The sequence below is a fragment of the Rana temporaria genome, chromosome 3, assembly GCF_905171775.1.
Source record: "Rana temporaria chromosome 3, aRanTem1.1, whole genome shotgun sequence".
Classification (NCBI taxonomy): Eukaryota; Metazoa; Chordata; class Amphibia; order Anura; family Ranidae; genus Rana; species Rana temporaria.
Genome location: NC_053491.1, coordinates 470,501,311 through 470,515,636, shown reverse-complemented (window position 1 = coordinate 470,515,636; position 14,326 = coordinate 470,501,311). Strand labels below are relative to the sequence as shown.

Here is a 14,326-nt window from a genome sequence, read left to right as displayed (position 1 = left end):
AGTGGCTGCATTTGATGGCACAGTGGCTGCGTTTTGCATGGCACAGTGGTGACAATTGATGGCACAGTGGCTGCGTTTGATGGCATGGCACAGTGGTGACAATTAATGGGCACAGTGGCGACAATTGATGGCACAGTGACTGCGTTTGACGGCATGGCACAGTGGTGACAATTGATGGGCCCAGTGGCGATAAATGATGATGGCACAGTGGCTGCGTTTGATGGCATGGCACAGTGGCGACAATTGATGTCATGGCACAGTGGCTGCGTTTGATGGGCCCAGTGGCTGCGTTTGATGGGCACAGTGGCTGCAATTGATGGGCACAGTGGCTGCATTTGATGGGTACAGTGGCTGCATTTTATGGGCACATTGGTGACAATTGATGAGCACAGCGGTGACAATTGATGGCACAGTGGTGACAATTGATGGCACAGTGGCTGCGTTTGATGGTATGGCACAGTGGTGACAATTAATGGGCACAGTGGCGATAAATGATGGCACAGTGGCTGAGTTTGATGGCATGGCACAGTGGTGACAATTGATGGCATGGCACTGTGGCTGCATTTGATGGCACAGTGGCTACGTTTGATGGGCACAGTGGCTGTGTTTGATAAGGACAGTGGCTGCGTTTGATGGGCACAGTGGCTGCAATTGATGGACACAGTGGCTGCAATTGATGGGCACAGTGAGGCTGCAATTGATGGCACAGTGAGGCTGCAATTGATGGCACAGTGAGGCTGCAATTGATGGCACAGTGGCTGCGTTTGATGGGCACAGTGACTGCGTTTGATGGGCACAGTGACTGAGCTTGATGGGCACAGTGGCTGCGCGTTTGATGGGCACAAGAAAGTGGGAAAGAAGAAGAAAGGGGGAAGAAGAAGAAGGAGAAAGGGGGAAAGAAGAAGAAAGAGGTGAAGAAGAAAAATAAAGGGGGAAGAAAAAGAAGAAGAAAAAAAAGGGGGGGGAAGAAGAAGAAAGGGGGAAGGAGAAAGGGGGGAAGAAGAGGAAGAAGAAGTGGGGGAAGAAGAAGAAAGGGGAGAAGAAGAAGAAGAAGAAAGGGGAGAAGAAGAAAGGGGAGAAGATGAAGAAAGGGGAGAAGAAGAAGAAGAAAGGGGGGGAGAAGAAAAATAAAGGGGAGAAGAAAAAGAAAGAGGGAAGAAGAAGAAAAGAGAGAAGAAGAAGAAATGGGTGAAGAAGAATAAGGGGGGAAGAAGAAGGAGAAATAGGAGAAAAATAAGTAAAAGAAGAAAGGGGTGAAGATGAATAAGAAGAAAGGGGAGGAGGAGAAGAGGAAGAAAGGGGAGAAGAAGAAGAAAGGGGAGAAGGAGAAGAAAGGGGAGAAGAAGAAAGGAGAGAAGAAGAAGAAAGGGGAGAAGAAGAAGAACAAGGGGGAGAAAAAGAAGAAGAAAGTGGAGAAGAAAGGGGAGAAGGAGAAAGGGGGGAGAAGGAGAAGGAGAAGAAGGGGGAGAAGGAGAAGAAGGGTAGAAGGAGAAGAAGAAAGGTGAGAAGGAGAAGAAAAAGGGGGAGAAGGAGAAGAAGAAAGAGGAGAAGGAGAAAGGGAGAAGGAGGAGAAGGGGGAGAAGGAGAAGGAGGAGAAAAAGGGGGAGAAGGGGGAGAAGAAGAAGGGGGAGAAGGAGAATAAGAAAGGGGAGAAGGAGAAGAAGGGGGAGAAGGAGAAGAAAGGTGAGAAGAAGAAGAAGAAGAAGAAGAAGAAATGGGTGAAGAAGAAGAAGGGGGGAAGAAGAAGGAGAAATAGGAGAAAAATAAGTAAAAGAAGAAAGGGGTGAAGATGAAGAAGAAGAAAGAGGAGAAGAAGAAGAAAGGGGAGAAGAAGAAGAAAGGGAAGAAGAAGAAAGGGGAAAAGAAGAAAGGGGAGAAGAAGAAGAACAAGGGGGAGAAAAAGAAGAAGAAGAAAGTGGAGAAGAAAGGGGAGAAGAAGAAAGGGGAGAAGGAGAATAAGGGGGAGAAGGAGAAGGAGAAGAAGGGGGGAAGGAGAAGAAGAAAGGTGAGAAGGAGAAGAAGGGGGAGAAGAAGAAGGAGAAGAAGGGGAGAAGGAGAAGAAGAAAGAGGAGAAAGAGAAAGGGAGAAGGAGAAGAAGGGAAAGAAGGAGAAGAAGGGGGAGAAGGAGAAGGAGGAGAAAAAAGGGGGAGAAGAAGAAGGAGAAGAAGGGGGAGAAGGAGAAGAAGGGGGAGAAGGAGAAGAAGGGGAAGAAGGAGAAGAAGGGGGAGAAGGAGAAGGAGAAGAAGGGGAAGAAGGGGAGAAGGAGAAGAAGGGGGAGAAGGAGAAGAAGGGGGAGAAGGAGAAGAAGGGGGAGAAGGAGAAGGAGAAGAAGAGGGAGAACATATGTAGCAGAATACATATTGGCCTAAATTTATAAAGAAATTTTATTTTTTTTATTTTTTTTATTGAATATGTTTTATAGCAGAAAGTAAAAAATATTGGGCCAGATTCAGAGAGACGGGCGCATCTTTAGTTAGGCGTAGCGCATCTCATATGCGATACGCCGACGTAACATTGAGAGGCAAGTACTGTATTCACAAAGCACATGCTCCCATATGTGCGCCGGCGTAACGTAAATGGGCCGGCGTAAGCCCGCGTAATTCAAAGCAGCAAGGCAGTGGTCGTGTTGTATTTAAATTAACCGTGACCCCATGTAAATGCATGGCCGAACGAACGGCGCATGCGCGCGCATGCTCAGATTCACGTCAAATTTACTCCCTAAGATACCCGGGCTCAATGCCTGTGACGTGAATGTAACCTACGCCCAGCCCCATTCACGTACGACTTACGTAAACAACGTAAAAAGATACGCTTGTTCCGACGTCCATACCTTTGCATTACCTGCGCCTCATATAGCAGGGGTAACTTTACCCCGGACGTAAGCCTTACGTAAACGGTGTAGCTGAATGCGACGGGCGCAAGTACGTTCGTGAATCGCCGTATCTAGGTCATTTGCATATTCGACGCGTAAATCTACGGAAGCGCCCCTTGCGGCCAGCGTAAATATGCACCCAAGATACGACAGCGTAAGGAGACTTACGTCGGTCGTATCTTGCAAAATTCAGGCGTATATTGTGTGCTGAATACAGCGCATAGATACGACGGTGCATTCTTGAACTTACGCCGTCGTAATCAACCTTAAGAGCAAAAGCAGGCGTGCATAACGCCTAAGCCGGTGTCGGGGAAAAAGAAAAAAGGGGAAGAAGAAGAAAGGGGACAAGAAGAAGAAAGGGAGAGAAGAAGAAGAAAGGGGAGAAGAAGAAAGGGGGAAAGAAGAAGAAAGGGGGGAAGAAGAAGAAGGAGAAAGGGGGGAAGAAGTAGAAAAAAGGGGGGAAGAAGTAGAAGAAAGGGGGGAAGAAGAAGAAAGGGGGGAAGAAGAAGAGGAAAGGGGGAAGAAGAAGAAAGGGGGGAAGAAGAAGTGGGACAAGAAGAAAAAGGGGAGGAGAAGAAGAAGAAAGGGGAGAAGAAGAAAGGGGGAAGAAGTAGAAGAAAGGGTGGAAGAAGAAGAAAGGGGGAAGAAGTAGAAGAAAGGGTGGAAGAAGAAGAAAGGGGGAAAGAAGAAAAAAGGGGGGAAGAAGGAAAAAGGGAGGGAGAAAGGGGGGAGAAGTAGAAAAAAGGGGGGAAGAAGTAGAAAAAAGGGGGGAAGAAGGAGAAAGGGAAGGAGAAAGGGGGGAGAAGGGGGGGAGAAGTAGAAAAAAGGGGGGAAGAAGTAGAAGAAAGGGGGGAAGAAGAAGAAAGGGGGGAAGAAGAAGAGGAAAGGGGGAAGAAGAAGAAAAGGATGAAAAGGGGGGAAGAAGAAGTGGGGGAAGAAGAAAAAAGGGGAGGAGAAGAAGAAGAAAGGGGAGACGAAGAAATGGGAGAAGAAGAAGAAGAAGAAGAAGAAGAAGAAAGGGGAGAAGAAGAAGAAAGGGGAGAAGAAGAAAAAGAAAGGGGGGAGAAGAAAAATAAAGGGGATACGAAAAAGAAAGAGGGAAGATGAAGAAAGAAGAGAAGAAAAGGGGGAAGAAGAAGGAGAAATAGGAGAAAAATAAGTAAAAGAAGAAAGGGGTGAAGATGAATAAAAAGAAAGGGGAGGAGGAGGAGAAGAAGAAGAAAGGGGAGAAGAAGAAGAAAGGGGAGAAGAAGAAGAAAGGGGAGAAGAAGAAGAACAAGGGGGAGAAAAAGAAGAAGAAGAAGAAAGGGGAGAATAAGAAGAAAGGGGAGAAGAAAGGGGAGAAAAGGAAGGGGAGAAGGAAAAGGAGAAGGAGAAGAAGGGGGAGAAGGAGAAGAAGGGGGAGAAAAGGAAGGGGAAAAGGAGAAGGAGAAGAAGGGGGAGAAGGAGAAGAAGGGGGAGAAGTAAAAGAAGAAAGGTTAGAAGGAGAAGAAGGGGAGAAGGAGAAGAAGAAAGAGGAGGAGAAGGGGAGAAGAAGGAGAAGGAGAAGAAGGGGGAGAAGGAGAAGAAGGGGGAGAAGGAGAAGGAGGAGAAGAAGGGGGAGAAGGAGGAGAAAAAGGGGGAGAAGGGGGAGAAGAAGAAGGGGGAGAAGGAGAAGAAGATGGGGAAGAAGGAGAAGGAGAAGAAGGGGGAGAAGGAGAAGAAGAAGGGAGAGAAGGAAAAGAAGAAAGGGGGAGAAGGAGGAGAAGAAGAGGGAGAACGGGGAGAATAAGGGGGAGAAGGAGAAGAAGGGGGAGAAGGAGTAGAAGAAAGGGGAGAAGGAGAAGAAGAAAGGGGAGAAGAAGAAGATCGCCACCCGCGATCGCTCCACAGAGAGACAGAACTGTCAATGTAAACAAACAGATCCCCGTTCGGAAAGGGGAGGAGAGACAGATTGTGTGTCCCTAGTAACCAGGAACAACGATCTCTCTCCTCCTCTCTCCTCCAGTCAGTCCCCTCCCCCCACAGCTAGAAACATCTCCCCAGGGAACACTTAACCCCTTGATCGCCCCATATGGTTAACCCCTTCCCTGCCAGTGACATTTATACAGTAATCAGTGGCTATTTTTAGCTCTGATCGCTGTATAAATGTTACTGGTCCCAGAAAAATGACAAAAATATCCGATCTGTCTGCCGCAATGTTGCAATCCTTTTTAAAAATCGCAGATCGCCACCATGACTAGTAAAAATAATAATAATAAAAATGCCATAAATCTATCTCCTATTTTGTAGACGCTATAACTTGTGTGCAAACCAATCAATATGCGCTTGTTGCGATTTTTTTTTTTTTACCAAAAATTTGTAAAAGAATACACATCAGCCTAAACACATTTTTATTTTTGGGGGGGATATTTATTATAGCAAAAAGTAAAAAATATTTATTTTTTCAAAATTTTTATTTTTTATTGCATATAGCGGAAAAAAAAACCGCAAAGGTGATCAAGTACCACCAAAGGAAAGCTCTATTTGTGGGGAAAAAGGCCATCAATGCTGTTTGTGTACAGCGTCGCACGACCATGCAATTGTCATTTAAAACAACACACAAAAAATGCCCTGGTCATTAAGGGGGTATATCCTTCCGGAGCTGAAGTGGTTAAAGTAACGCAAAAATGGCCTGATTATGAAGGGGGTAATACTTCCAGAGGTCAAGTGGTTACAAAGTAGGTGAGGTTGAAAAAAGTCACAAGTCCATCAAGTCCAACCTATGGTTAATTTATCTACTGCTACATCTGCTGCCACTTGGAAACACTCAAATTGAAAACCTTTATAGAGGAGCCTTGGTTAGGCAAATTGTGCATTGTTACAGTATTTATTTATTTTTTGCAGGCTAGCTGGTAAGTGTGCTGGGAAATCTTGTGTTTGTGATATGCAAAGCCCTTCCGTGTGGTCCTTAAGTTATAAATCGATCTCTAGAGTCTACCACAACCTGAAATATCTTATTCTTTTGATTCTTTTGATTCTATCTGATTCTTTTACATTGAAACCTAATATTTCAAAACTCCAACAAGAAATTAGTTCTATTTGACTGGAAGATATACATAATAAATCTTAGACTTACCCCCATAAAGAAGATGATGACTAATGCACAGAGAAAGACACCCGGTTTCCTCATATTCCTCATATTCTTCAATGTTACCAGTCCATAACAAACGTATCTAGGACAGCATGGAGGACAAGCTGTAATACAAGAGAGAATACAGTAAAGGGAAAAAAAACCTTCAGCATTTCCAGGATAATGCCGGAGCAATAAAAGTTTCAGTGCCGTAAATGATGCAAGTGTCAATGTAAAGCTAGCAAGAGCTATGTACAGAATGCTGGGTGTATCCAAATGTTTCAATTTATATATTATATCTGAGATCTCAGTGACCGCTGATCTACGTAAACTGGTTTTACCTGCCCGTACCTACCTACCTACTCACCTGCTTCACTCTGGCAGGCTTGTGGTCTAGGTTTCTCAGCCAAATAACTTTGCTTTCATCTTCTTCTTCTTTCTTCTTCCTTCTTCTTCTTTCTTCTTTCTTCTTCTTTCTTCTTTTTTCTTCTTCTTCTTTCTTCTTCCTTCTTCTTCTTTCTTCTTCATTCTTCTTCTTTCTTCTTTCTTCTTCTTTCTTCTTTTTTCTTCTTCTTCTTTCTTCTTCCTTCTTCTTCTTTCTTCTTCCTTCTTCTTCTTTCTTCTTTCTTCTTCTTTCTTCTTTTTTCTTCTTCTTCTTTCTTCTTCCTTCTTCTTCTTTCTTCTTCCTTCTTCTTCTTTCTTCTTTTTTCTTCTTCTTCTTTCTTCTTCCTTCTTCTTCTTTCTTCTTTCTTCTTCTTCTTCTTCTTCTTCTTCTTCTTCTTTCTTCTTTTTTCTTTCTTCTTCTTTCTTCTTTCTTCTTTCTTCTTCTTTCTTCTTTCTTCTTTCTTCTTCTTTCTTCTTTCGTCTTCTTTCTTCTTTCTTTCTTCTTCTTTCTTCTTTCTTCTTCTTTCTTCTTCTTTATTCTTTCTTCTTCTTATTTCTTCTTTTTTCTTCTTCTTCTTTCTTCTTTCTTCTTCTTTATTCTTCTTTCTTCTTCTTCTTTCTTCTTTCTTCTTCTTTCTTCTTCTTCTTTCTTCTATCTTCTTCTTCTTTCTTCTTTCTTCTTCTTTCTTCATTCTTCTTTCTTCATTCTTATTTCTTCATTCTTCTTTCTTCATTCTTCTTTCTTCTTCTTCTTCTTCTTCTTTCTTCTTTATTATTTCTTATTATTATTATTTCTTCTTCTTTATTCTTCTTTCTTCTTCTTCTTTCTTCTTTCTTCTTCTTTCTTCTTCTTCTTTCTTCTATCTTCTTCTTCTTTCTTCTTTCTTCTTCTTTCTTCATTCTTCTTTCTTCATTCTTATTTCTTCTTTCTTCTTTCTTCTTCTTCTTTCTTCTTTCTTCTTCTTCTTTCTTCATTCTTATTTCTTCTTTCTTCTTTCTTCTTCTTCTTTCTTCTTTCTTCTTCTTCTTTCTTCTTTCTTCTTTCTTCTTCTTCTTTCTTCTTCTTCTTCTTTCTTCTTCTTTCTTCTTTCTTCTTCTTTCTTCATTCTTATTTCTTCATTCTTCATTCTTCTTCTTTATTATTTCTTCTTTCTTCTTTCTTCATTCTTCTTTCTTCTTCTTCTTTCTTCTTTATTATTCCTTCTTCTTCCTTCTTTTCCTTCTTCTTCTTCTTCTTCTTCTTCTTCTTCTTCTTCTTCTTCTTCTTCTTCTTCTTCTTTCTTCTTTCTTCTTCCTTCTTCTTCCTTCTTCTTCTTTCTTCTTCTTCTTTCTTCTTTCTTCTTCTTTCTTCTTTCTTCTTTCTTCTTTCTTCTTTCTTCTTTCTTCTTCTTTCTTCTTTCTTCTTTCTTCTTCTTTCTTCTTTCTTCTTTCTTCTTTCTTCTTCTTTCTTCTTTCGTCTTCTTTCTTCTTTCTTTTTCTTCTTTCTTCTTTCTTCTTCTTTCTTCTTTCTTCTTCTTTCTTCTTCTTTATTCTTTCTTCTTCTTATTTCTTCTTTTTTCTTCTTCTTCTTTCTTCTTTCTTCTTCTTTATTCTTCTTTCTTCTTCTTCTTTCTTCTTTCTTCTTCTTTCTTCTTCTTCTTTCTTCTATCTTCTTCTTCTTTCTTCATTCTTCTTTCTTCATTCTTATTTCTTCTTTCTTCATTCTTCATTCTTCTTTCTTCTTCTTCTTCTTCTTTCTTCTTTATTATTTCTTCTTATTATTATTTCTTCTTCTTTATTCTTATTTCTTCATTCTTATTTCTTCATTCTTCTTCTTTATTATTTCTTCTTTCTTCTTTCTTCTTCTTTATTATTTCTTCTTTCTTCTTTCTTCTTCTTCTTCTTTCTTCTTTCTTCTTCTTCTTTCTTCTTTCTTCTTTCTTCTTCTTCTTCTTTCTTCTTCTTTCTTCTTTCTTCTTCTTTCTTCATTCTTATTTCTTCATTCTTCATTCGTCTTCTTTATTATTTCTTCTTTCTTCTTTCTTCATTCTTCTTTCTTCTTCTTCTTTCTTCTTTATTATTTCTTCTTCTTCTTCTTCTTCTTCTTCTTCTTCTTCTTCTTCTTCTTCTTCTTCTTCTTCTTCTTCTTTCTTATTCCTTCTTCTTCTTTCTTCTTTCTTATTCTTTCTTCTTTTTTCTTCTTCTTCTTTCTTCTTTCTTCTTTCTTCTTCTTTCTTCTTCTTTCTTCTTCTTTCTTCTTCTTTCTTCTTCTTTCTTCTTCTTTCTTCTTTTTTCTTCTTTCTTCTTTCTTCTCTCTTCTCTCTTCTCTCTTCTCTCTTCTCTCTTCTCTCTTCTCTCTTCTCTCTTCTCTCTTCTCTCTTACCTTACCTTACCTTACCTTACCTTACCTTACCTTACATTAAAATAATAATAAATTAATAAAAAATAAAAAAAGAAGCTAAAAAAGCTGAAATACCTAGCAACAAATGATGATAGTTTTCTCCATTAGCTAATGAAAAAACACCAAGAAAAAGGCAAAAAACACTGGAAAACCTAAGACCTTTCTGTAAACTGCATTTAAACAAAGGAACTTAGTCTAGATCTAGCCCCAAATTTTGAATGTATATTAAAAAAGAAACTAAAGCCCATTGTATTTGCCTCCTATCCTTCAACACAACATCTGGAACGAGTCCAACGATAGTAACACTCTGTTCCAGGTCGGTTTGACCGTTATCGGCTCCAAAAATCTTTACAAAAGGTGCCAGAAAATGAGGAAGCTTCAAACATAAAGTGGACGCAGCACACTGTTATAAGATTGCTCCAAAAACTTTTATTAACCACTTGACCTCCGGAAGATTTGCCTTTATAACCTTTTTAACCTCTTTTTGGCACTACATTACTTTAACTGACAATTGCGTGGTCATGCAACGCTGTACATACATGAAATTGATATACTGTATATACTAGATTATAAAGCCCTGTACGCATGATCGGATATCTGATGGAATCTAATCCAATGGATTTTTTCATCGCATATCCGATGATGCTGACTTTCATCAGTCTTGCCTACACATCATCGGTTAAAAATCCGATTGCGTCCAACGCGGTGACGTAAAACACTACGACGTGCTGAGAAAAATGAAGTTCAATGCTTCCGAGAATGCGTCGACTTGATTCTGAGCATGCGTGGATTTTTGACCGATGGATTTCCCCACAGACGATCGTTTTTTTCTATCGTTTTTTTTAACCATACGAAAAATTAAAAACCATTTTTTTTGTGCTGAAAATGCCCCCCTTGGCTTACACTCGAGTCTCACTGTGTCCATCTGCAGCCCCATGCGCCTGATATCCCAGCGCTGTGATATGCAGTCAGTCTAGTCAGCGGTCGTGCAATGTAACAAAGGACACTGACTCACTGCTGAGAAAAACAGAATCAGTGTTCCATCATGGATGAGGAGGAGGCGGGGCTTGGTTACACGGGACGTCCGCCGACTAGACTAACTGCATGTCACAGCACTGGTGTTCTGGAGATCAAGGTACATGAGGGTGCAGATGGACACACTGAGGCAGGGAGATGGGCACAGTGAGGCTGCAGATGGACACAATGAGGTTGGGAGATGGGCACAGTGAGGCAGGGAGATGGGCACAGTGAGGCTGCAGATGGACACAGTGAGGCAGGGAGATGGGCACAGTGAGGCAGCAAATGGGCACAGTGAGGCTGCAGATGGGCATTATTGACCTTCTCCGGACGCAGTCACGGAGCTTGCAGCCTGTCCGTGACATTTTGTCCAATAGGAGAGAGGAGCGGGCCTCGCGCATGCGCAGTAGGGTTCCCGGCGTGAAGCCGAAAGGCTACACTGCCAGGTTCCCTTACCCGCAATGGTGACGGCAGCACCCGACAGCTGATGGGAAACATCAGCTACGGTGCCGACATCGAGGGACTCCAGGACAGGTAAGTCTACATTTATTAAAAGCCAGCAGCTGCAGTATGTGTAGCTGCTGGCTTTTATTTTTTATTTTTTGTCTGGAACACCCCTTTAACCCCTTCCTCGCCCCCTAGTGGTTAACCCCTTTCCTGCCAGTGTCATTTACACAGTATTCAGTGCATTTTTATAGCACTGATCGCTGTATAAATGACACTGGTCCCAAAATAAAGGGTCCGTTATAATATCGCAGTCATAATAACAATGGCAGATCGCCGCCATTACTAATAAAAATAATAATAATAATATAAATGCCATAAAAAAAATCCCCTATTTTGTAGACGCTATAACTTTTGCGCAAACCAATCATTATACGCTTATTGCATTTTTTTTTACCAAAAATATGTAGAAGAATATCAGCCTAAACTGAGATTTTTTTTATATCTTTTTTGGGGGATATTTATTATAGCAAAAAGTTAAAAATATTTCCTTTTTTTTTCAAAATCGTTGCTCTTTTTTTGTTTATAGTGCAAAAAATTAAAAGCCGCAGAGGTGATCAAATACCACCAAAATAAATCTCTATTTGTGGGGAAAAAAAGACGTCAATTGTCAGTTAAATTGACGCAATGCCAAATCGCAAAAAGTGTTCTGGTCAGGAAAGGGGTAAATTCTTCCAGGGGCTGAAGTGGTTAAAAAAAATATTCAATAAAATCAAATGTCGTCGTAAATTTAGGCCAGAATGTACTCTGCTACATGTCTTTGGTAAAACAAAAAAGTCCTAATAAGTGTATGATTATTGGTTTGTGAGCATGCAAGCTATTCTATGTATTATTGAAAATTGATCAATCCTGATGTACTGACGGTCTTTCCAATTTCTTGAGGCCCTAAAATGCCAGGACAGTACAGATGACAAATGACCGTACATCCCTTACTGGCAAGCAGGTATAATCTGACAGTAAGAAAGAATGAACTACCATAGCACTCCACAGCGCCATCGTAGTAAGATGTTACACCCTGAATATGAGTGTAACATGTAACATGTTGAGCAGGGTGAATACATATATTATGAGATGAAATGGGAATTACTTATTTTATTATTACACAGAAAGATGGAGTGGCTTGGTGAAATTATGCACAGGAAGTGGGAGTGGCTTGTTATTTTCCTACGCAGAAATAGAAAATGTCTTGTTTTATTTATAGTAGGAGTGGTTTGTTGTGTTTGTACAAAGGAAGAGGGAGTAGCTAAGTGTATTTATACTGAGGAGTGGCTTAATTTATTTACACATTGAAGAGGGAGTGGTTTGTTGTCTTTGTACACATGACGAGGGAGTGGCTTGTTGTTTTTATCCACATGAAGAGCAAGGGGCTTATTTTATTTCTAAACACAAAGGGAGGGGTTTGTTTTATTTGTACACATGAAGAGGGAGTGGTTTGTTTTATCTGCACAAAAAACGAGGGAGTGGTTTGTTGTCTTTGTACACATGAAAAGGAAGTGGATTGTTGTCTTTGTACACATGAAGAGGGAGTTGTTTGCTTTATTTTTACACATTAAGAGGGAGCCGTTTGTTGTATTTTTGCACAGAAAGGGGCGTGGATTGCTGTATTTATTTACAGGAAGAAGGAGGGGTTTGTTTTATTTATACAAACGAAGAGAGAGAGAGAGAGAGAGGTTTGTTTTATTTGTACACAAGGAGACAGGGTGGTTTGTTGTATTTGTACAAATGAAGAGGAAGTGGTTTCTTGTATTTGTGCACATGAAGAGGGAGTGGTTTGGTGTCTTTGTACACATGAAGAGGGAGTGGTTTGGTGTCTTTGTACACATGAAGAGGGAGTGGTTTTCTGTCTTTGTACACATGAAGAGGGAGTGGCTTGCTGTCTTTGTAAACATGCAGAGGGAGTGGTTTGTTGTCTTTATACATGTAGCGCAGGCATTTTTGCCTTTTAATATTATGTTAATGTTGTGCAGTGTTGTTTCATGACTAATGCTATAAATTGGTATTTGGCACCATCTAGTGGCTAAAACGTGAAATGGACTTCATTTATTTTGTTTTTCAAGAGCACGGTGAAATATTATGCAAAGAACCTACCCATGAACACTCGGGGGCTGAAATGCATGCTGGGTAGGATATTAAAGGCCTTGTGGTGACCCAGGATGGGTCTCTTTTGCCTGGGACGCATGGCCTGCCAGCAGAGCTCTGTATGTGTGTGTGTTTCATAGAGCTCGGGCCTACATCGTGCAGAGGAGAACAGCAGCCTGTGATTCTGCTTTACACCACAGCGTGCTGGATCAGCAGTGTGGTTGAACCAGAGACCCTTGAAGGTGGTAACTGAGGACTCCCGGTCATCTGTGAAACAGAACAACGTGACAGCAAACAGACTGAGATCCTGTGGAGCGGAGGCATCCATCTGTCTGAGCCTCGTGTGGTGAGAGGGCTGATGCCCAGAACTTTGTACTGCTTTTCACACACCTAGACTGATTGCATAGTGTTGCTGGGACCGGTAGTTCCACGGAACAGTTCAGTTCAATAGAGTCACCTGTGCATAGGCCTCAAGCCTGATTTGACTATTTGGTGACTGCCGCTGGAGGTGCGTTTCTAGGAAGCAGTGCACAGATACTTTTCACAATTTAAGCTACTGTTCTATGCTGTTCAACATTGCTTTATTGATCAGAGAACCCTTTGGATTACAATCTTTGTCTCACAATAGCTAGCAGAAGACAGAAGAAAGAAGACCAGAGACTATACTGTATTCTTACCGCAAGGCCTTGAGGTGCTGTTACCACTTACTAGAGACTGTAGGGGGAATATTGAGTTAATTATACTGTGATATATAATTCTTGCTGAATACTATGTGCCGCATAGTGGGTTTAATAGTGTCTACATGGTGTGCTGGAAGTGGGAAGGTGCCCAGTGCTGAGGTTGTTGCCTGAGCATTAGTCCCACTTGGAGACACTCCTGCTGAAGTAATACAGGTGGCTCCCAGGCAATTGCTACTTACAACCTCTTGTCTCATTATTGTATACCAATTGTGGTTCCATGTTAACGATAAAACCTGTTCTAGTAAATTTACCTTTTTCTTTAACACAATCTGTTGTGAGGTTTGTTAATTCTCCAAACAGGTGTAGCAGTGTATGCCCGGGGTGACAACACAGATAAAGTGAATATACTCTGTGTCTATTCACCTGTCTTTTAATATTGAGCTTCACACGAGCACTGCACCACAGCTGTGTCAAGGGGAGTGAGACCAAATTATTGGGGGTGTTAGAGCAGAGTACAGGCCCAATCAATTACCAGCGGCTCCTTCGGGGGTGAGCGCTACATACACATGCAGAGGGAGTGGTTAGTTGTCTTTTTACACGTGAAGAGGAAGTGGTTTGTTGTCTTTGTACACATGAAGAGGGAGTGGTTTGTTGTCTTTGCACACATGAAGAGGGAGTAGTTTGTTGTCTTTGTACACATGAAGAGGGAGTGGTTTGTTGTCTTTGTACACATGAAGAGGGAGTGGTTTGCTTTGTTTATACACATGAAGAGGGAGTGGTTTGTTGTCTTTGTACACATGAAGGAGTGGTTTGTTGTCTTTGTACACATGACGAGGGAGTGGTTTGGTGTCTCTGTACACATGAAGAGGGAGTGGTTTGGTGTCTTTGTACATGTAACGGAATGACCCGGGACACCCAGAGACTTTGTGAGGATGGGGGATACTCCTGTGTCAGCGTCACTGATAACTCTTGGGTCTGAGTCCACCCTGTGCCCTTTGGGCATGGGGTGGCAAGTGAATCATAATTCATGTATTACATAAGATGGGACATCACTGATAGTTTGTATTGCAGGATTTTGAGATACTGCAAGATGTTGGCCCAACCAGTCAATAGTGACTCATTCTATGATTAGCCCTGACTAGTGACATGCTAATTGAGTCAGGGCCTGGAAGACATTTCATTGTCCTTGTGTAAAGGTGTTGTAACGGACAGGTGTTAATCCAGGTCTGCTCCCAGACCTCTAATTATATATGCTAAATACTGTTTATGTGTGGAATGTACTTGTTGGAGACAGAACGTCTGTCTGGGGATGTGGATTA

General features: G+C 41.4%; 1 protein-coding gene across 3 annotated transcripts in view; it reads right to left on the bottom strand.

Moving 5' to 3' along the window:
* LOC120933624 (NXPE family member 3-like) overlaps nt 1-6,241 on the bottom strand; it is a 54,716-nt gene extending 48,475 nt beyond the window's left edge. For 2 of the 3 annotated variants that reach the window (XM_040346932.1, XM_040346931.1), the window contains exon 1: nt 5,970-6,240. Coding sequence is in view for 2 of the 3 variants with exons in the window: in XM_040346931.1 (XP_040202865.1) it covers nt 5,970-6,032 (63 nt within the window). In the remaining variant the exon portion in view is untranslated. Of the gene's footprint in view, nt 1-5,969 lie in introns of all 3 variants that reach the window. The other variant, XM_040346933.1, reaches the window with a different exon arrangement.
* Between the last annotated feature and the right edge of the window lie 8,085 nt (nt 6,242-14,326).